This window comes from Ambystoma mexicanum, chromosome 2p (genome assembly GCF_040938575.1).
Source record: "Ambystoma mexicanum isolate Mex_15411 chromosome 2p, UKY_AmexF1_1, whole genome shotgun sequence".
NCBI classification, from domain to species: Eukaryota; Metazoa; Chordata; class Amphibia; order Caudata; family Ambystomatidae; genus Ambystoma; species Ambystoma mexicanum.
Window position 1 is genome coordinate 760,381,882 of NC_090923.1, and position 23,313 is coordinate 760,405,194.

Sequence of the window (23,313 nt, forward strand, 5' to 3'; positions counted from 1 at the left end):
CCGAAGCTCCCACTAGTGGCAAGAGCGTAGCTCCCTGCTGAGTGAGCCGGCGAAAGTGTTCTTCACTCCTGCCAGATGAAAGGGTACCAGGAACATCCTTTGGGCTACAGCCCAGTGCCATAGATCCTGCGCCTCCTTGGAGGGCCGGGGATCTGGTGCCGCCATTTCCGAATGTAGATCATGGTGGTGTGGTCAGTGAAGACCCGCAGCACCTTGCCCTTGAGGGACTGAAGGAAGGACCCGAGGGCCCAAAACACGGCCCGGAGCTCCTAGACGTTGATGTGCCAAAGGCCTCTTGCGTGGAGATTTCCGTTGTGTGCACCCGATCCTCCAGGGAGGTGTCCGTTGTCACCATCTTCTGATGTGCTGGGGTCTGAAAGTCTGCCCGCCACCAGAAGCACGCGGACGCCCCCACCACCAGATCGCTCGACGGAATGTCTTATGGAGGGCGATCTTGTCCTTGAAGCTCCCCGACACTTGTATCCAACGGGCATCGAGGACGTCCTGCAGCGGCTGCATCTGCAACCTGCACAGCCGTAATAGGTAACTGCAAGACATCATGCCGAGCAGGGACTTGATGGACCTCACACTGGCAACATCCATGGTAAACAGCCGTTGTACCTTGCCCAGGGAGGCTTTTATCCTGTCCTCCGGCAGTGAAGCCAAGCGCGCCACCGTGTGAAGTCTGGCTCCCAGAAACCAAGCATCCTGCGATGGCACCAAGCAGGACTTTGCATAGTTTATCGAGAACCCTAGTTCCGTGAGCAGGCGAACGGTCCTTGCTGTGTGGTCAACCGTGAGCTCCCTTGACTTCGCTGGGACGAGCCAATCATCCAGATAGAGATAGACGCCGGTGCCAGGCACTTGATGAAGACCCTTGGGGCCGATTTCAAGCCAAAGGGAAGGGCCTTGAATTGATAGTGCTGTCCTTGGACCACGAAGCGCAGAAACTTTCGATGCCCCTTGTGTATGGGGATGTGGAAGTAAGCATCCTCCAAATCCAGCAACAGGAAGTCTCCTTCCTCCAGTTGTCCCAGCACGTGCTGAAGGGTGACCATCCGGAACTTCTGGGGCTTGATGTATCTGTTGAGGCGGCAATCTAGAATGAGTCGCCAACCGCCAATCTTATTTCGAACAAGGAAATACCTATAATCGGAGCCCCTGAGCCTCTTCCGGACGAGTTCTGTCGCGCCCTTTTTCAGCATCGCTCGTACCTCTAGAAGCAGATTTAGAACGTGTTTTCTTTCCTGGCCACAGGTGGAAAACAGGGACACTTCCTTTTGAACTGCAAGGTGTGTCCGTGGGCCAGGGCATCCAGCACCCAACGATCAGTGGAGATGGACTTCCACACGCTGATGTAGTTCGTCAGCCGGCCTCCCACCAGGGTGCTCATGTGGTGGCCCGACATCATGGCTGGTTCAGTCCTGCTTCGCTGAGGCCGTACCACCTTGGGCCCCTTGGCGGCAGCGATTTCCTCTGGCCTTGCTGCGGCCTCTGCAGGCCTCCCGGGACGAAGAACGGGCTGCTTGATGGTAGGAAGAAAAGCTGCCACCGGACCCTTTGGAGGCACCCTGTGACTTGCCTCTGGAGGCCTGAAAGGACGGCCGTCGTTGCTGAAGTGTGCCCAAGGCACAAGCCGTCTTGGCGTCTGCCTCGATGGCTTGCAGTGACTCGTCCACCGTATTGCCGAACAAGTTGTCCCTGAAGGGCATGTGCAATACCCTCGTCTGGACGTCCCGACAGAAGTTGGGGCCTTGAGCCAACCACACAGGTGAAGGCAAACGCTGTTGCCCATCTGGCAGAACCCGATGTCAGCGATGTCCGTGGCCACCTCGCCTTCTTGTAGGATTTCAAGGGCCTCCGCCCTTTTGTCTGGGACGAAGTCCAGGAGAAGGGCGATTTTAAACCACAGCTCCCAGTCGTAGCGGTCCACGATGGCAAGAGCGTTGGCCGCCTTAATGGTCGTCGCCGCTGAGAGGACCCGTCCCATGCCATCTAGCTTCTTTCTTTTGCCGCCCGGTGGGGAAGTGGAAGTCGATGCCGCCAACCCTGCAGATTTCTTCCTGGCCGCCGTCGAGACCACAGAGTCCACGGACGGCTGCGCTCTGAGTCACTTCGGTGCCGAGTCTGGGACCCGGTATTTCTCCTCGTACTGGTCTCGTCAGGGTAGAGGATTTCACGAGAGACAGCCCTTCGTCCCAAATGTCGTCCAACAGCGGGATCGAGAGCACGGTCTTCCTCTTGGCATATTGTCGCTGATCAAGGAAACCACCTTCCTCGGGGTTGAGCTGAAACAGATCTGAGGCCCTAGAGCCCCGATTCCCCTTGGCTTTCTCCGGAGTGGATCAAGCCTTCTCCCAAAGCGTATCCAGTTGCTCAGATTTACTTTTCTTTGCTGAGTCAGAGAATTGGCTTGTGGTTGACAGCATCAGTCATGCTGCGCCCAGCCTGGCTGCCGCGTGTACTTTACAAATGGCGCTCCCGGTGCCTGTGGGCTTGCAGTACTTTGCCTTCTGTTGGGCCCCCGTCGCCAGAGCGCCCTCAAAGGTCTTAGAAGACTGCTCAGATTGCCTCTTGGGAGAAGTAGGTTGCCGGGGCTCACCCGCCACCGGGTTCTTTGTCTCCAGCGACTCAGCGGGCCGCTTGCGACAGTCCTTCATGGTGCGGGCAGACATGTCCTTGCTGAATGCACACAGGCCTCCTCCACGTGCGATTTGTCTGAGTGTAGGCAGTAAAGGCACCAGGAGTGCCCATCCTCCAGGAAAATGTTCTGTATTCCACATTCTGGGCAGATCCTGAACAGAGGCGTTGAGTCTCCCTCATCTTCGGCCATGTCCATGCGGGGTAGGCCTCAAGAATTTTCTGGAATCCTCCAAGAAGTGAAGTTTGACAAAAAATTGCTCTTGAGGGTCATAGAAGCTTCCGAAAACGGGTCCCCGTTAATCGGATGAATAGGTGGAGCTTGAACACTTTGAAAAACGCAATATGCAGTAAAAGCTTGAGAGCTATAGCACGAGGACTCTTGAACATGCAGTAAAAATCTGAAGATGGCTGCCAGAGGAGGGGCTTAGGTAGAGGGCAGTCATTGGCTGGGGCAGTATGACCCAGAGACCATTGATTATTAGAAAGACAGTTCAGAATCGAAACTGAAACTTTTTTTTTCTTTACTGAAGATTCCCAGCCTGATGGGGAATATTCATGAGCATGTGAATCCATGCCAGACCCCATGCTGGAGAAGATGCAATACTCCGCCGTGACCACTGTTGTCGGACTATATGCACAGCATGTGATTCTAAGTGACTTAACAAGCATCAGAAATAGTAACTACCAAACATATGCTCCCATTTGTTCCTATAGCCTAGCCCTATGCCAATTGAGTCATCGGCACCAAAGGATCCTCTCACTGCTGTTTTTCCTTGCTCCTTCACTCGGACTTAACAGGCAGTTCAAAATAGAGGAACTGTCACTTGGGGATTCAGGACAATGTATCTTGTTTGAGGTCATTGAAAGTTTGCATAGTTATTTCTCTAAACATTAAGTTTCTGCCTTAGTGCAACATGGAGTCATTAGGATTGCTATAGTAGCAGGCCTTTGCCAACAAGTTAGGAAGACGGGAGAGTCTTAATTGACATAGTACAGAAAGGTCCCAAATAATTTCACAATCTTACAGCACTATGATGCCATGCACCCTATGGCATACTGACCCCCTCCATCAAACATGTACCATTGCATGGGTGCTGCAAACATTTGAAAACATGTTCTTGCCACACAAACTAACTGGAAAGGGGTTTATTTTATTTGCACTGCAGTTTTACCAATCCTTTGCCTGAACAGTGTTCCTTTAGAAGGAGAGCTGTTTGGGGACAGCACACAAAATAAAAATGACGGGTACAAACTTAACATTTTCAAGGTCAATGTTCAATCTCTCCAAATACAAAATAAGCAGGTACAATCAAACTCAACACAAAAGCATGTGCACAGTTATGGAAACTTAGACACTGTATAAAAAGTTTCACATTCCAAGATGACCCAATAACCTCAATTCCAGCAAAAGAAATAGCGTTGATGCAATATTAACAGCTGACCCAGTTACATAAAATTCTAAAAAATAAAAAACAACCATAAAACATGTGTCCTTTCATTTTTAAACAAATAAACAATGGAACGCATCCTGGAAGAATGTACACATCGGCATCAGGTCTCAAAGCTCTGATTTTTTTTTTACTATTACAATTTTGGGAAAACAAAGGGTAATCCATGGACAAAGTGGATACAGCTATTCTGAAGTTAAGGACAAATTCTTAAGCCAGTAGCTGTTTTAAATATATACTATCATTATCGAAGTAAAAGTATAGTAAGGGTTTAACAGACAGTTATCCTTTAAGGGGTATATGGGAAAAGGAGCATGCCTTATTGCAGAGAAATTAATTTGTTGACAATCCAGAACAGAGGAATGAAACCAGGGTTTACAACAGGTGGATAAATCCTATAATGCCCGTTCTCTCCCTCCTGGACATCAGTGATTAAAAAGACAAGTGAAAGCTGCCACCACTCAATCCTTCTCTAAACAGAAAACACGCCCCTTTGTAACTGAAAACTTTAAAAAATTGAAGATGTAGCTTTTAGAAGATTCTAAGATGAAATGTTCACAAATTTGATTCCTGGCACCAATGAAATTTCAGACTTTTGCCTTCAAAGACTGCTAATCCAGGAAGCTGAAAAAGTGCCAATCAAGGGTGTTACTTGCGCATGAACCAAAGTGTGAAATCAAAGGACAACCTCGCTTCCAGTGGTAGGGAGAGCATCTAGAGCTAGGATTTTTTTCACCCCTGGTGAACATTCTACTTTCCTGCAACAATGTCAAAAATTACTCCGGTGGCCAATTGAAGGCCAAACTGAACAAATAGATTTTTTGTAATCTTCAACCACATTACTGTGAGCCACTTCCAGAATATTCATAGTTGCCATAATATGGGTTCCATTGGCCCTGGCCCTGACCCTGACCCTGGCTGGGTGTAGCTGTAGATGTCGATGCAGGGGTCTGGCTCTGATTCTGATAGTATTGATTCCACTGCTGAGTAAACAACAAAAAGAAAGAAGAATCATCGCACCTTTATTCACCATTGATTTAAAAAAACAATTTTGCAGAATCAAATTAAAAGTGGCGCTAAATAACTGACGTACCCGTTCCACAAGCTTCAGAAAATTCATACAAGGTAGATCCACATGCACTTTCATATGGCGGTATGCCCCTCACCCATTCCCAAGTTCTGGCCGCCATGCCAAAACCTCCCCAGAGCGGGCATTTAAAGGGTACAATATTTTTTAAGTGAATTTCAGATTACATTTGAGGCATGCCAGATGGTTTGGCATCAGTGATTTCAGTTAATGTTCAGCTCATTTTAACCAGTCATAGTGGGGGCTGGAAAGCAGAGCTAATTAGGAATCCAGAGTAATCCCTTCACTGCAAACACTACTCTTCCAGCAAAAGATTCTCCACAGATAGGAAAATGAAAAGATACTAAATACAGAAGGGCCCTCACTAGTGGACATTCAGTGGGGGAGATCAGCTGTGCAAGGCACAGGGAAGCTCTTGATTAGACTCCAGCCAACAATGGATTGCAAAGCATTCAAGCTAACTTGACAATTAAAAACAAGCAAAATAAAGTTACAATTACTCTCCACTGTAGCATAAGAAAGGAAAACATTGCTTACCTGTAACTATTGTTATCCAGCATGGGCCTGGCATATTCACCGTCAGTACAGGCATACTTGGAAAAACTTCACCTACAAGCGGTCTTTCTCCTCTAAACCAATCACTGAGATCTGGGTCATACTGCCCCCCCTCCCCCCGCCACCGCCAGCCAATGAGCCCTCTTCCTAAGCCCCTCTGGCAGTCATCTTCAGATTTGGTAGCACATAGAGCCGCCGCAAAGTGGCAGTAGGGAGATTTCGCATGTGAATCCATGCCATATCTAAACTTAAGAACAATAGTTTACAGGTAAGTAACTTGTTCCTTCTCCAGCATGGGGACTGGCATGGATTCACATGCTCATCTGCTTGGCCGACACTGGACTCTTCTCTGGCATCCCAGTCGACGCAGTAGAATGTTGTGAAGGTTTGCATAGACCTCCAAGTAGCAGCCCTGCAGATGCACACCAGACAGGAGTGCCGTTGCAGCAATCACTCGGTGGAATGGGCTCTTGGACGGCCGGTTTGGCAACCAGGGAAATGGAAGCCTTGGACAAAGCTTACCCATGGTTCACAGGACCAAAGTTCACAAAAAGTTAAACTTCTGGAAACTATGTGCGTGCCACATAGAACTTCAGAGCACGCGCCAATCCTTTCAGACACCGACTAAGGTGTCGGAAAAAAAAACACAGACGACAAAGGTTGAGGTGGAATTCAGACAAACTTTGGCATGAAGGAGGGGTGCATCTGCAGCAATCACAGCTGTGTCGTGGAAAGTCCGATATGACCGCTTGCAGGACAGGGCCTGGATCTCACCTACCCTCCTGGCAGAGGTGATGACCATGAGAAAAGCAGTTTTCCACAAAAGGAACGAGAGGGGCTTGAAGGCTCCCCAGCCCCCCCCCCCCCCCAGAGCCTCCTCAGTACCATGTTGAGTTCCTATGCCGGCGCCTTCACCGGCGGGAACGATCAAAACAGTCCTGAGGAACTTTGACTAGACGGTGTGACCGGGAAACCGCCACCAGATGCACTTTGGAGTGCACCAGCCCCACCTTGTACGATGAAGGACAAGTACGGAAGGATATGCGGGCCGTGACCGTTGATCCTCTGCACCCGGCACCACATTGCAAAAGTAACAAGTTACTTACCTGTAACTGTTCTCTAGCATGGATTCACATGCTCATGGACATTCCCCATGGTTAGGCTGGGAAACCTTGGTAAAGAGAGAAAAAAAAAAACTGTCTTTAGCCCAACAACCAATCACTGAGCCCTGGGTCATACTGCCCCCAGCCAATGACTGCCCTCTACCTAAGCCCCTCCTCTGGCAGCCATCTTCAGATTTGGTAGCATGTAAAGTGAAAAGAGAAAGAAAATCCAGAGGTTCGGTTTGCATGTGAATCCATGCCAGGCCCATGCTGGAGAACAGTTACAGGTAAGTAACTTGTTCCTTCTCTAGGATGGGGTCTGGCATGGATTCACATGCTCATGAATAAAGAATACATGGTACACACATCTCCTCACCAGGCCCACCTTCAAGCGAACAGGTTGCACAGCACTGCTTGGCCGACTATGGACTCCTCCCAGGAATCCATCGACGCAGTAGAACTTCGTGAAGGTGTGAGTCAACCTCCATGTAGCAACCCAGCAGATCTCCAGCAGGGGCACACCAGACAGGAACGCCGCAGTTGCAGCGCTCGCTGTGGTCGAATGGGCTCTCAAAACCTGGAGAGCCACCTGGAAATGGAAGCCTTAGAGGGCCTTCCCATGATTTACAGGGCCAAAAGTTGCAACGTCTTCTGGAAAACTGTGCGGTCCACATAGAACTTCAGCGCTCTAGCCAAATCCAGCGAGTGCAAAGTTCTTTCAGCCGACGACAAAGGCATCGGAAAAAACATGTTACACCAAGGGCTCGTTGAGATTAAAGTCTGACAGCATCTTGGGTATGAAGGAAGGGTGTGCCCGAGCAATACCGCCATCTCGTGGAATGTCAAGTAAGGTGGTTTACATGAGGGCCTGGATCTCTCACTCGTCGTGCAGAGGTGATGGCCACAAGAAAGGCTGTTTTCCACGGCAAAAATGTCAGCAGTGCTGAATGCATAGGCTCGGAGGACCCATGAGCCTAGTCGGCACCACACTGAGTTCCCACCCGGCATGAATGAACGTAACAGTCCTTTGATGAACTCCTTAATCAGACGGTGTGACCATAGCGACAAGCATCCCGGGGATCTGGCGAAGCGGGAGATAGCCACCAGATGAACTTTGATGGAGGTATGGGCTAATCCTGCTTTGGCCAACGACCGCAAATACGGCAGTACCTGCAGAGCCGCGACGCGTAGAGGGTCGATCTTCTATGCACGTCGGCGAACCTCATCCATTTATGTCCATAGCATTTTAGAGTGGGCGATGCGCTGGCAAGCACCTCCTTGGGGTACACTGGGAGATCGTAGCCCCCGAACTCTAACACTGAAGGAGCCAGGCCTTCAGGTTCAGCGATCTGGGTCATGGTGCAGAATTGCGCCGCTTTCCCTGGCGAGAAGATCTGCGACCACCGGAAGCTTGACTGGAGGGAACGCTGACATGAGAAGGTCCAGCTATCATATCTGCCTCGACAACACCGCTGCGACGAGGATCATCCTGCACCGGGACCGTTGGAGTAGATTGATTAGTTGAAGCAGCGGAAGGAACACATACAGAAACAGGCTGTCCCTGGGGAATGAGTATGCATCCCCCCAACCTGCTGGCGAACCTCCGGGCACTTGGTGTTCGTCACGGTCGCAGATGGATCAATCTGGGGATAGCCCCATCAACAGGTGATCTGCTTGTTCCTGCCGTAGTTCTCACTTGGGGCACGAGCGCAGCTCCCTGCTCAGAGAGTCGGCGACCGTATTCTTTACTCCTGCCAGATGAAACGAGATGAGGAACATCCCCTGGGCGACAGCCCAGTGCCATAGGTCCTGCACCTCTTTGGAGAGGTACCCTGATGTAACACATTGTGGTGGTATTGTCTGTAAAGATCAGCACCACCTTGTCCTTGAGGGACGGCAGGAACGATTTGAGGGCTCAAAACACCGCCCATAGCTCCAGCACATTTATGTGCAATGTCTTCTCCGGCAGCCACAGGCCTCTGGCGTGAAGACTGTGGGTTCCCCATCCTTCCAGGGAAGCGTCCGTCGTGACATTCTCCTGGTGAGGTGGGGTCTTGAAGTCTGCACCTCTGGACGGATGTGCGTGAACTCCCCACCACCGTATCGCTCAACGGAAATTCCGAGTGTCATCTTGTCCATGAAGCTTCCCGACACTTGCATCCAATGGGCATCGAGGAACACCTGTAGTGGACGCCTGCACAGTCGAATGAGGTATATGCATGACATCACACCGAGCAGAGACTTGATGGACCTCACCCAGGTGATCTTCAGGGCCAACAGTCGTACCTTGGCCAAGATGGCCGCCATCTTCTCTGACGGAGATGTCAATCACAACACTCGAGTCGGGATCCCAGAAACAGCGCGTCCTGCAATGGAATCAAGCAGGACTTTGCATAGTTTCACCAAGTACCCCAACTCCGTCACAGGCCTTCGCCGTGGGTGACAGCTATCGCCTTAGAGCCAGTCCAGATAAGGCTACATGTGAATCCCTCGTAGTCGCAGCTGTGCCAGCACCAGGCCCTGTAAGATCCTTGGCCGAAGGGAAGGGCCTCAAATTGGTAGTGCTTCCCCTGCACCACGAAACGCAGGGACTTGGTGTCCCTTGTGAATGGGGATATGGAAGTATGCATCCTCCAAGCCCAACGACGACAGGAAGTTCCCTCTTCCAGCTGTCCAAGTACGTGAAGGGACCATCTGGAATTTGATTTTTTTTTAGTCGGCGAAGCTCGAGAATGGGCCTCCAGCCTCCTGTCTCCTTTCTGACAAGGAAGTACCAGGAGTACTTTTTGGGATGAGCTCCATCACGCCTTTCCTTAGCATGGCCCGCACCTCCAGCAACAGCTGAGGGACGCTCTTTTCCTTCTGGGCCGTCCTGCCGTAACTTGGTGGCCTTGAGCAAATAAAGGACCCGTCATTCCATGGCATCCAACTTCTCGCTGTTTGGCGGGGTGGCAGTCGCCGAGGCCGTACCACTAGAGGACTTCTCCTGGCCGCCGCAGACACTACAGAATCCGGGGGAAGGCTGGGGCCCGTAAGCTCTTGGGCGCTGAGTCCAGCATCCAGTCGATCCCTCTTCGCCAGAGCCTGAGCACCAATCCCTCCTCCCAAATTTCATCCAGGAGTGGGACCGAGAGGGTGGTCTTCCTCTTCGCGGATATAAGAAGCCCTCCGGGGGTGAGCTGAAAAAGCTGCGACGCGGAGTGGAACGAGCCGATCTTGTCCGGCGTCGAGATCTGGGCGGCAGTGACAGGAGGTCCCCTAAACAGTAGTCTGTGCCTCGAGTCGCTGTGTCTGCACCAGTCTCGTCCCTCGGGGAGGAGCAAAGGGTGGAAAGGAGGTGGATGTGTACCCTCTTGGCCGGGGGTTCCCCATGGGGTTGTCGGCCGTTGTCAGTGGTAGGCGGGCTGCCGGCGCAATAAGCATCCTTGTCTGTATCTCCGATATCAGCGTATGCAGTGCTGAGTGTCCACTGAGGGGTCTCTAGGAGATACCTGAGGTGGGGGTGGCAGCTGAGGTGAAGGCAGAATAGGCTGCTGGGGCACCGGCTGGGCGCCCAGGTCATTGCCACCTTGCTGCTCTTCCGACAGTGACCTGTGTCGTCGGCGCACTAGTCTTGGGGCCTGCTTCCCGCTTGGCCTTAGGGGGAGGGTCTGTGCCCCGCTCCCCCTTGGACTTCTCCAGTAGGATGGACTTGGGCCTCTCCTTGAGTTGGCCTGGATGGTACGACTTCCTCTTGGCCCAAGATCCTGATCGTTGATTGGTGACGGAGGCTGGAGACGAATGCACCCTGGTTGCTGAGGAGCCCGTCGCAATGGCGCTCCCGGTGGCAGTGGACCCCCACAGGAGGGGGCCCTCAAAGGACTTAGATGCCCGCTCAGCCTTCTTGGAACCTGGAGAGGCGTGCTACTGGGGCCCACCCAGAGCAGGGGGCTTGGCCTGTAGCCACTCGTTTAGCCGCCTGTGCTGATTATTCATCATGTGAGGGGCCATCTCCTGGCAAAACGTACAATACTCTGTGTGCCGGGTACAGTAGAGGCACTTTGAAAGATAATCAGCAGCAGGAGCAAATCTTGAACAGGGGCGTTGAATCCTTTTCCTCCGGCATGGTCCACACGGCGCAGGTCTGAGAATATTCAGGAAGCCTCCATGAAGAAACTATCCGCCCTTGAGGGGCCCTGAAGAATCCCAAAACTGGTCCCCGTTAATTGGAAGGTTGACCAATAGAACACAAAACTTCAGTAAAAGCTAGAGAGCTAAACACGAGGACTCCCAACACTTGAACGTGCAGTAAAAATCTAAGATGGCTACCAGAGGAGGGGCTTAGGTAGAGGGCAGTCATTGGCTGGGGCAGCATGACCCAGAGACCAGTGATTGGTTGTTAGGAGAAAGACAGCTCAGAAATGAAACAAACTGATTTTTTCTTTACCGAGGATTCCCAGCCGGATGACGGGGAATATTCATGGGCATGTGAATCTATGCAAGACTCCATGGTGGAGAATTTGTTCTTCTAATGGATTCCTTCCTGCCATGGATTTCTTCTCTATGATCGACACCCAAAGTAGTATGCAGATATGGAACGAAGCAAAAAGCAAGACCACCACCTAAACCAGAAACCTCTGGAGGACTGCCCAACCAAAACTGGCATCCTGGCCCAAAATGGAATCCAGTAATGCTTAGCCAACATGTGCAGTGATGCCCAAGGAGCAGTCTAGAAAGTGTCCAGGACAGAATCCCCTCTGCAGGAGCAGAGGTGGCAGCCACTCTGGTACAAATAGCTCCCTCAGGTTCCAAACAAGATCGTAGCATTCTGAGAGAGAACAACGCACCTGGACAGGGTCTGTTTGGTCATAGCCCTACCAACACAAACACCAGCGTAACCAACGAAAAGCTGGCCTTGCCACTAATACAAGAGACAGAACATAAGGGCCCATAACTGGTCCATCCAATCTAATCGTTCCTCTTCCGTGGCAGGGCAAGGTGGCGGAAACACCAAGAAGATGGCTCTTCTGAAGGAGATATTGGGACTACCTTGGGCAGAACGGAGGGCCTCACTAAATCTGGAGGAAGAACAAACACTGCCGGGAGCACTCTCCAGTCTTGCAGAAGGAGGCAAAAGAACAAACACTGCCGGGAGCACTCCAGTCTTGTAGAAGTGGAGGCAACCAAGAAAATCACCTTAAGGGTGAGCAAACTAAGAACAGGAATGAAGAGGCTCAAACAGATCTATAAGAAAAAGGCTGCATAACAGTGGGGATTGTGAAAAATGAGCCCTGTTCTGGGGACTAATAGCTGGAAGATAACCATTCACAGTGCCAATCTGTAGGCCAGCTTGTGCCAAGGCAAGTAGAAAATCTGACTCGGGACAGAGGATAGGCTATAGGTCCCTCTCCAAGTACCAAATCCAAAATGTACACCATCTGCAGGAATAAATGGATTTTGTAATGATCTTTGGATCTGCAAGGAGTGCATAGAGGACAAGCAGGTTCAGGTAGGGAAAGAGATGGATGCGGCCCAATGGAAAAAATGCTTAATACACTAGATCTGGTCATGCTTTTGGCAGGAAGGAGTCCGTTAGAATGTGACAATTCAGAAGCAGCTAAGTTTATATTTAGTGCACATGTGTGCTGCAATCACAAATAGGCAGGGATGAACAAGTGATTTGATGAATGGAAAAAACCTCAGTGCAGACAACCCTAAACAAGTCTAAAAACTCTGGCCACCACAGTTTATGAATTTCCACTAAAGCATAATGTGTTCATAACAAGCCTGCTCACAATACAAACTAATCATTAATAAGGGTGCTTACCTGTTGGTACTGTTGATTATATCCTGCTGGACTGTAACTCTGTGCTGATGCAGAAGATGGCGGAGGGCCTGTGGAAGGTGCTGGTGGGGGAGCGGAAGCAGAAACTGGGGGCGGGGGAACAGAAGGTGGTGGCTGGGAGTATCCTTGGCTATAGCCACTACCACCAGCACCGCCACCACTGCCGCTTCCGTAACTACTATAGCTTGGATTGGAACTTCCACTTTGGCTGTATCCAGACTGGTTAAAGCCTTGACCGTAACTTGGCTGCAAAAAAAATCATGCATTCAATTGGATTCTTGCGAAGTACTTTAGTCAAGAAAACATTTGACTAACAATATGCCAGCAGGGCCATGCTCTTCTAAATAGTCCCTCTGCCTGAGGATTCTACAAAGGACTAAATTTACATGTTTCCATCCACATGCTTCGTTGAATGATTTTCCAAAGCCAAGTGAAAGCCTAGAGGACTTCAAATTAGCACTTGGTGTGCCGGAGCCAGGCAATTTGCGCCTTCCGAGGGGGCGCCAGATCCAGAAATGGACAGTGTTCACAAGAACAGTTTGGCTGACACCCGACATGGCACCCAACAAACCAGATTCCTGCTCAACTCCCTACTGCTCATCCCTGCACATAGCCTGTCCACCCAGATACTCCAAATAAAATTCACCCAACTGCTGAGCCCACCACCACCCATCCTTCACTGCTGGCTGCACTGGTAAGCAGGCCTCCAGATAAGGTTCGTACAAGGCCTTCACGCATGAAAATCTTGTAAATACAACAGCTTTATTATTTTCCTGTGTACATTTACACACAAGTTTAGAGCCGAGGGCAGTGCAAATGTCAGTTTAGTTGACAGAAAGCAAAAAATTCTTATTGCTTTTTATTTGCATCTACATGGAGCTAATTGCAAGCCATGGAGAAAAGCCGCTGAAACATTTCTCGGTAGTCTTTCAAAAAAAAATAAAAAAAAATGAAACTGCACCGATAAAAGAAACGTTCTTTCCATTTAGCTTGTGTTGTATATAGACGATCATGGAGCAAACAAGCGCTGTGCATATTTATTTTCCTAGTATTTTAGGATTGTAATATGGAAAACTAAGTTGCAATTGAGAATTCTAACTAAAGTATGCTTTCTTCCAGTGAAAGCAAACCAGTATTGTACAATTGCATTTTTCAGCGTTTTTTCAGCATTCCTGTGCTGTGTGCATAATTCTAAGTCCAGCAACAATATGCCAGAAGACAGGCAGGTGCTATGGTCTTCCAGACCCAAGGCTAACATAGGGGAAGGCTAACTAAACCAAGTACGATAACCAAATGTAAGAAGGAGATAGGCGATAAAGGGCATTACACAACTATGGAGCATGTTGGGGGCTCAGATTTTCCCTTGGTCACAAATCGTGGGTAGCTGGGAGTGCAGTCCTCCGTCCATTTCGGGCAAGAGGTGATCAGTCTGGAACTGGACTGCAAACAGCCATCTTGGATTGGCCACAGACATCACTTCCAGCGGCCATCTTAGACCAATCCTCTTTGCAGCTGAACGCCAATAGGTTCCTCTAGGAACATCAAGCACGATGGAGGAAAAAGTTACTTGTAACTGTTCTCCAGCATGGGTCTGGCATGGAGTCACATGCTCCTGAATGACATGCATTACTTACCGTAAAAGCATTTCTGATGATTGTATCTGCTTAGATTCACATGCTGTGCATATGGTCCGACATCCAGTGGTAACCGCAGAGTATTGCATCTTGTCTTTCTGGGGACCGAAAAGGGACGTCGGCATAGGCGTGTCTGAAACACTATCCCTATTGTGACGTGTGTAGTACCCAAAATCCCTCACGCACCGAGGTACCCCAGATTGTATTTTTTCTGCCATGAGGGAGCCCAAGGCTATAGGGAGTACATGAAGAGAGAAAGTAGTAAGAAGTCTATGTTCCTTCCACCCCGAGCGGGGAGGCAGGGAGGGCGCGTGTGAATCTAAGCAGATACAATCATCAGAAATGCTTTTACGGCAAGTAATGCATGTCTTCCGATGCTTGTTAATCTGCTTAGAATCACATGCTGTGCATAGACTAGCGAGCAGTACCCGGAGTTGGAGGTGGGTTGTGAGAAGGAACAGTAGAAAAAAGATGTCCCACCTGAGAATCAGACCTAGAATGAGCGTCTAGGCAATAGTGTTTTGTAAAGGTGTGTACAGAACTCCAGGTTGACGCTTTCCAAATGGACTCTAGGGGAACATTTGCAATGAATGCTATGGATACCCTTGTGCCTCGAGTAGAATGTGCTCTAGGCTTGAAGGACAGATCTCTTTGCAAGAGAGAAACAGTGTGATGCATTTGACAATCCACCTTGATATTGCTGATTTAGAGACAGGGTCCCCTCCTCTACCAGCTGCCACTGAAACAAAGAATTGTTTAGTTTTCCTCAGTGGTTTAGTTCTATCCATGTAGAACATGACTGCGCTGCGCACATCTAGTGTGTGAAGGCTTCTTTCGGCCACGTTAGGAGATCTCTGGAAGAACGTGGGTAGTTCGGTTGACTGGTTCACAATACATTTCAGTGCAAATCTGGGATGAGTGCGCAGAACTACCTTATCTTTGTGGACTGTAACAAAGGGGTCCAAAACCGAGAGGGCCTTTAGTTCGCTAACTCTTCTGATAGAAGTGATAGCTACCAGAAAGGCTGTCTTGTGGGTCAGGTCTTTCAGACTAGCTTTATGCATAGGCTCAAAAGGGGGTCCCATGAGCCTAGTTAAAACCACATTTAGGTCCCACCCAGGGGCTGGGTGATTGATGGGGGGATAAATTATTTTAACCCCTTTGATAAAGGCTTTAATCACAGGTATTTTCCACCACAACACCTTCTGCTGTGACGTGGTGTAGGCGGACAACGCTGCTAGGTGAACCTTTAAGGAATTAAGGAATTGAAGACTAACCCAGAGTCCAACAGATGGGTTAGATATAACACAATGTGTGAAGGCGAGCAATCGGTGGGATTGACGCCTTTGGAACTGCACCAGATAACAAAACGTTTCCATTTGCTGGCATAGCAATAACGTGTGTTAGGCTTTCTTGCCTCCCTCAGTATGTCCATGCATCTTTGAGGGAGTTGCAGATGTCCAAACTCAGACCTCAGGAGCCAGGCTGCTTAGTTCAGAGTTTGTGGTCATGGGTGCAGAGTCTCCCCCCTGTCCTCGGACATGTACGGGCAGGGCAGCTTGACTGGTGGGGAGAGGGACATTTCATTCAGGTGCCCGAACCAAGGTTGGCGGGCCCACAAGGGAGCCACCAGAATCATGGTGACTGGTCCTTGGTGCATCTTGTGTACTACCTTGTTCATAAGGGGAGTCGGGTGGGGGATTGGGGAGCGTAGACGAATTTCCCCGACCAAGTTATCCAGAGACCGTTCACTTTGGATCGGTTCTGGAGGCGTAGTCTTGGCATTGGGCGTTCTCCTGAGTAGCGAACAGGTCGATCTCTGGAAACCCCCATTCTGCGAAGACATTGGATACAATGTCTTCTTGCAGTCGCCATTCGTACTCTTCTGGCAGAGGAGAGGGAACCAAGTATATGCATGATGCCATCATCCCTAGCAAACGCATAGCTTTGCATACAGTCACCTCTCGACTGGCTACATACTGAGCAACAAGAGCATGCTCTGAACCCTCGCTGGAAGGGAAGACTAGACCATCTTCCGTACGAATTAGAGCCCCCAGGAACTGTTTTACTTGGCTGGGGACTAAGCTGGATTTCTTTTCATTGATAGAAAATCCCAGGCTGAACAGTAGGTCTACTGTTTTTTGGGTGTTCAAAAACAAACGTCGAACGAGTCCCCCGCGATGAGCCAATCGTCGAGGTAAGGGTAAACTGGAACTGAAAGTCTGCGCAGATGTGCCGCTGCCAGGACCTTGGTAAACACCCTTGGCGCCGAGGCTATGCCGAAGGGGAGTACCTTGAACTGGTAGTGTTTGTCCTGAATCACGAACCATTTTCTGTGCGCTGGAAGCCTTGAAATATGAAAGTATGCATCTTTCATATCCAATGTTGCCATGAAGTCCCCCTGTTTTAGCAATGGGATCACCTCTTGCAGTGTTACCATGCAAAACCTCTGGGGCTTTATGAACTTGTTCGCTGGGCGCAGTCTAGAACAGGACGCATGGTGAGATCCTTTTTGGGTACAAGGAAGTACACTGAATAGATACCCTCGTTTACCTGAAGAATCGGGACGGCTTCTATGGCGTCCTTTCCCAGCAGCGCTTCCACCTCTTGGATCAGGATCTGCAGATGTTCCGGTGAAAGGCGTCGATGTTTCGGCGGTCTGAACTGTGAAGGTCGGGCGAATTCCATTCAGTAACTGTGGGCTACCGTCTTTAAGACCCACTGGTCTGAAGTTATCCCCTCCCATGCCTTGAGGAAATGTTAATCGCCCCCCGACCGGAGAGACATGGGAGGGGACCTGGACTTGGTCATTTCTGACCCGAAGTTGACGCTCCTCTGCAATTGGAGCCTCTGCCTCTATTCTTACCGTGCTTCTGACCCATCTAGGGGTAGTAAGTGGGGCTTGCAGCAGGTTGACTTGAGTTTAAGTTGCCCGTGCCGAAATCGTTTTGAGCAGCGCGGGCTTGTCCTCGAAAGGACCGTCGAAAATTACTGCCCCTCTGAAGAGGGTTTCTGGGAAATTTGGTGCAGCGACTTAGTCTTGTGCTCCTACTTGGCTGTCTCCAACGCATCGTCGACCGCCTTCCCAAAGAGGTTGGCCTCTTCGATGGGTTTGTTGATAATGGATGCCTGGGTCTCAGGCCTGAAGCCCGACGTGCGCAGCCACACGTGCCTCTTTAGGAGTACCCTGTGCGAGAGACCTGCCTTCTGTCTCTGCAGTGTCCAGGGTATTTTTTTTTTTTACAACATTCTGATTGGCAAGTTTGCCCTCCAAGACAATGGAGAGAATCTTGGCTCTGGTTGGTTCCGGAACCTCTTGAAGGCCTTCCTGGAGTAGGTTCCATTGGGCGTTGACATAGCTTGCCAGTAACGTGTTCTTGGCAATCCGGGCGGTATAGGCTGCCGCAACCCGTTTGCCCAAGGCATACAACCTTTTGGACTCCTTGTCTAGGGGTGACTCTCCCGTGGCAAGGAGAACCCCTGCTCTCTTGCGAGTGTTGGTCACCACCAGCGAGTCTGGGATTGCGTGTCCTTTGATATAAAGCGGGTCGGTGGGGGAGGGTTGGAAAGGTTTTGACCCTTGGGTTCACAGCCCTAGTCTGAGCGGGTGTGAGGAAGGAAGGGGCCAGCCGTCTTTACAGAGCTCAAGAGAGGGATAGACTGGCTTGCCGGAGGCTTTTCATTAATAATGTCCTCCGCAAAATCTTGTTCAGGCAAGGCTTCCAGCGTGGCAATTTTAAAGAATTCTGCTGCTTTTTTCAAAATATTGTTGAAAGCCATTTGATCATCCACCGGGGAAGCTTGTCGAATCGGGGTGGATGGGGGAAGAGTCGAGGCAAACGATAAGAGTTGTGATCGTTCTGCTGGGTGTCCTCCCAGTTGTCTGCTGCCCCTTGATCTTCCCCATAGTTGTCCAGAAAAGAAGATCCTTCTTCTGTATAGATGTTTCTATACGTGTCCATCTGGACATCTTCTTGATAGTCAACTTGGTGTTGGACATCTTGTGTTTGAGGGTTAGGGTCTACCAGAGCTTTTTTCGGCGGAGGTTGATCAGAAGCCCTGAAATACTGCACCTGCTGATCCATACACCCCTCGAATTGCTCCGTGGTCCACTTGGATGACCCAAATGGACCTAGCTGAGTAGGAAGCGTGTTCTCCGTCCTAAGGCGTTGAGAGGATCTCCTCAGGATGCTTGAGAGGGGTAACTGGCTTTCTTCGTAAGAGTCTTCGGGATCGTCTTCCCAATCAGTGGAAAGCTTTTCGGCAGATTGGCCCATAACTGGGCAGTACCGGTACTAGGCCCACCACCGTAGCAATCCTATTGATGCTCTTACGGATAGTCAGCAAATCTCGGGAGACAACACCTCCGATGATGTGTCGGCAGTGAAAATGTCTTCCGGGGCCCCAGAAGGGCCAGTGGATGGCTTCTCGGGTAGAGGCCCATTTGTAGTTTTCGGGCCTGCACGGGCCTTCGAAATCGAAGTTTCTTGTTCTGAAACTTCGGCACGTGTAGCTTGGGGAGTAGCGCCCTTGTTATGTTTCTTATGCCCAGTTGTCATGCGCTGCTGTGGGGAAGGCTTCGGATCAGACCCATCTGTGGGCGCCGCCGAAGTTTCCGGCAGACCCGTTGGCGCTTTCGCCTTCTTCGACGAAGTCGTCAAGGAGGGCGCTTGGGTTGTGCGCTTTGTGCGGTGCGATTTTGCGCCCCTGTCACCGGGTGTGGTCCCTGTAACAAGACTGGAGTCGAGCCTGGAAGGGTCGAGGACGGGCAGGGCGGCCCTAGAATAGTCTGCCTCAAAGTCTATAACGTCCGCGTTGGACATTTGGTCATCCGATGTACCCCCGTCACTTTCGGCTGGTGTCGCGGCAGGGGAGGCTCTACAGGTGACATTCTGTACGCGGCCCACTGCTTTAACTGGTGCTCCTTAAGGGTTTTAGGTTTAAGGAGTTTACACGCCGAACACCGCTTCTCGTCGTGCTCTAGGGGGGAGACAAGCGTTACACGACGTGTGCTCGTCTTTCCACAGATATCTGACCCTACACACAGGGCAGAATCTAAATGGAGTCCTTTCCACAGCAGAAGGGAAGGGTGACCAGACCAAAAAGGAAAGCAGTGGAAGAGAGGAAAAACATAACAGTATGGCAAACCCCGAGCCCACTTTCCCTACTGTGTAGGCCGGCCAGAAGGCCCGACCACATGGAAGTCCGAACGCCGGATCTTAGGCACCGGAACCCACAGCCGTAGACTATTCTCCCGTAGTCTTCGTCGAAGATGTTCTTGATGGGCGAAGTGACTTAACGGGGAATAACCGACAATTTGGTAAGATAAACAATGTCTCTTGAAGAGCTCCGCTATAGGGCGACCATTTATCTGGGCGGAAAAAAACAATCTGAGGGACCTCGGCACGTGAGGGATTTTGGGTACTACACACGTCACGATAGGGATAGTGTTTCAGACACGCCTATGCCGACGTCCCCTTTCGGTCCCCCGAAAGACAAGAGGCAATACTCTGCGGTTACCACTGGATGTCGGACCATACGCACAGCATGGGATTCTAAGCAGATTAACAAGCATCAAAAATTCAGTTAGGCTGGGAATCCCCGGTAAAGAAAAATCAGTTTAATTTGAGCTGTCCTTCTTCCAACAACCAATCACTGGTCTCTGGGTCAGCAGCTCCCTGCTGAGGGAATCGGCGATGTTCTTCACTCCTGCCAGATGCAACGGGACGAGGAACATCCCCTGGGAAACGGCCCAGTGCCATAGGTCCTGCACCTCTGGAGAGTGCTGCTTCCGTACATAGAACATCGTGGTGGTGTTGTCTGCGAAGATCACCATCACCTTGCCCTTGAGACAGAAAAAGACTTGCGGGCCCAAAATGCTGCCTGTAGCTGTAGTATGTTGGTATGCAACAACTTCTCCTCTGGTAGCCACAGGCCTCTTGCGTGGAGACTTCCAGTGTGTGCGCCCCATCCTTCCAGGGAGGCGTCCGTCGTGACAGTCTCCTGACGAGGTGGGTTCTGGAAGTCAGAGCCCGCCGACAGATGCGCGCAGGCACCCCACCACTATCGCTTGCTGAAAATTTATGTAGAGAGATCTTGTCCTCTAAGCTTCCTGATACCTGAATCCAACGGGCATTGAACTCTTGCAGCGGCTGCATCTGCAGCCTGCACAGTCGAACAAGGTTTATGCATGACGACATTCTGAGAAGGGACTTGATGGACCTCACACTTGCGATCTTCAGGGTCAACAGCCGTTGCACCTTGCCCAGGATGGCCGCTATCCTCTCCTCCAAAGGCGACGCCAGGCATGACACATTGAGTCGAGACCCCAGAAACAGTGCGTCTTGCGATGGCACCAAGCAAGACTTTGCATAGTTCACCGAGAACCCCAGCTCCGACAGCAGCTGGACGTTTTCCGCCGTGTGTGCGATGGCAATCTCCCTCGATTTCACTCAGATGAGCCAGTCTTCCAGATGGGGGTAAAAGTGGATCCCTCATAGACGCAGCTAGGCCACCACTGGCACCATGCACTTGAAAAAACCCTTGGCGCCGACTTCAGATTGAAGGGAAGGGCCTTGAACCACGAAGCGCAGAAACTTGAGGGTCCCTTGCGAAAGTAGGCAAATTCTAAGTCCAGCGACAACAGGAAATCCCCTTCTTCCAGCTGTCCTAGCACGTGCTGAAGGGTGACCATCCGAAACTTCTGGGATCTGATGTACTTGTTCAGACGACAGAGGTCCAGTAAGGGCCTCCAACCGCCCGTCTTCTTGACGAGGAAGTAACAAGAGTACACTCTGGAGCCTCTATGGGACGAGCTCCATCGCGCCCTTCAGCATGGCCTGCACCTCCAGCAGAAGCTGAGGGACGTGGTTTTCCTGCCTGGCTAAGGGTGGTATGCGAGGACACTTCGTTGGAATTCCAGGGTGCGTCTGTGGGCCAGAGTGTCCAGCACCCAACGGTGGGTGGAACTGGACCTCCACACGCCGACGAAGTTCCCAGCCGGCCTCCCACCAGGGTAGACGCCTGACATCACGGCTGTTTCAAACTTGCTTCACCGCAGAGGCGTCGCCTTGGAAACCTTGGCGAGGACCTCCCAACTTGCTGGAGCCCCTGTAGGCCTCCTGGGGCGAGGAGCGGGACGGTTGACTAAGACAAGTTTCCGCCGAAGCCCTTGAAAGAACCTTGGGACTTTCCAAAATGACAGCCGTCGCTGTTACAGCGTGCCCAAGGCACGAGCCGTCTCGGTATCCGCTTTGATGGCCTGGAGGGACTCGTCCACTGTCTTTCAGAACAAATTATCCCCGTCGAAAGGCATGTCCCATACCCTCGACTGCATCTCCTGGCAAAAGTTTCTGGCCTTCAACTATCCCCGCCGAAGGCAACCACTGTTGCCCATTTGGCGGAATCCTGTATTGGCAATGTCTGTGGCCACTGATGGCACGGTCAGATGCCACCTCGCCCTCTTGCAGGATCTCCAAAGCTTCTGCTCTTACCCTCAGGAAGGAAGTCCAGGAGGGGAGCGATCTTAAACCAGAGCTCTGTTGTAGCGCGCCACAATGGCGAGGTTGTTTGCCGCCTTGATGGTCGTTGCTGCCGTTGATGTCTTGTCGTCCAATGGCGTCCAACTTCTTCCCCTCACTGTCCGAGGGAGAGGAGGTCATCCATGCCACCGAGCCAGAGGATTTCTTCCTCGCCACCGTGACTACTGAACCTGGGGAAGGCAGGGACCTCGAACACTTGGGTGTAGAGTCTGGCACCCTGCACTTTTTGTACTGGTCCCTCTTCGCTGAAGACAGGTTCTTCATAAGGGACAGACCCTTGTCCAAAATGTCGTCCAACAGAGGAATCGACAGCACGGTCTCTTTGCCTCGCAGCATTGGTACAGGAAACCCTCTTTTCCTCGGGGGTCAGTTGCAACAGGTCAGAGGCCATAGAGATCACGGCATGTCGGGCAGAGATGGGAGGTCTCCTAACCCGCCGTCGTGCATGCCCATGGTCACCGTGTCTGGGTCTTCCCTCCATGGAGGGTAGGTACACGTGAAAAGGTGGTGGAGGGTGAACTCTTGGTAGGGGCGCACCTGATGGCCCCAGTGCTGAGGGATCTTCTGTCGGCAGAAGGGGCATCCTCGTCCTAATATCTGAACACAAGGTGTGGAGTGCCTGGAGAATGTCCACCGAAATATCCGCTGGGGGTTGCTGATGTGGCAGAGGGAGGCAGCGATGTAGGGTTCTCCATTTCATCCACGGCCTGCTCCTAGTCGGTCTCGTCACCACTGTCGACGTTTCCCTCGTTGGGGTCCCTCCCATAGGCTTTTACACATTTCTTCTCCAAAATGGTCTGGAGAGTAGAAAGCTCGTCAGAGGAGAGGTCCGTGCCCTGCAGGACTACCGTGCCCCCACCCCCTCTTTTCGACCAGGGGAACACGGTTTTGCGGAGATGGGCATCACCTTCTCCTGCGTCTTCTCTATGGGCTGGAACGATTCCCTCCTGGCAGGCAGGGAAACTCTCGCCTTGGGGACCGGTCCCCGCAAACCCGTGGCCTTCTCTAGGGACACCACCACACCTTCAATGGACGGCTTCGCTGGGTGAATCTGGGCCTGCACGACCTTGGTCAAGCTAGGGGCCTTCACCTTGGAGGGGGGGGGTAGGGTCAGGGCCCCGCTCCCCCTTGCCCTTCTGACTTGTCCGTCTGGGGCTTCTCCAGAAGCTTACCCGGGTGGTCAGACTTCCTCTTCGCCGAACCAGAGCGTTTCATCGTGGCCAAAGGTGCCGGGGATGCTGTGTCCGCCCTGGCCTCTGTGGAGCCCAACGCAACAGTGCTTACGGACTCGCAGTGCTTGGCCTTTTGTCGGGCCCCCTTCGCCGGGGCACCCTCAAAGGTCTTAGAAAACCGCTCAGATTTCTTCTTGATGCTGGGTGAGGCATGCTGCTGGGACCATCTAGCAAAACGCAGTTATCCTCCACGTGCGTTTGGATGGAATGCAGGCAGTAGAGGCACATGGAATGCCTATTGACAAG

At 51.3% G+C, this 23,313-nt stretch overlaps 1 protein-coding gene across 2 annotated transcripts in view; it reads right to left on the minus strand.

The window, feature by feature from the left end:
* Positions 1-3,774: 3,774 nt before the first annotated feature.
* The window catches only part of HNRNPUL1 (heterogeneous nuclear ribonucleoprotein U like 1), a 116,336-nt gene continuing 96,797 nt past the window's right edge, over positions 3,775-23,313 (minus strand). Inside the window, exons 14-15 of one of the 2 annotated variants that reach the window (XM_069644403.1) lie at positions 12,643-12,906; positions 3,775-5,074 (exon numbers count right to left, since the gene is read on the minus strand). In XM_069644403.1, coding sequence (XP_069500504.1) covers positions 4,931-5,074; positions 12,643-12,906 — 408 coding nt within the window. In that variant the 3' untranslated portion in view covers positions 3,775-4,930. The remainder of the gene's footprint in view (positions 5,075-12,642; positions 12,907-23,313) is intronic. The other variant, XM_069644404.1, reaches the window with a different exon arrangement.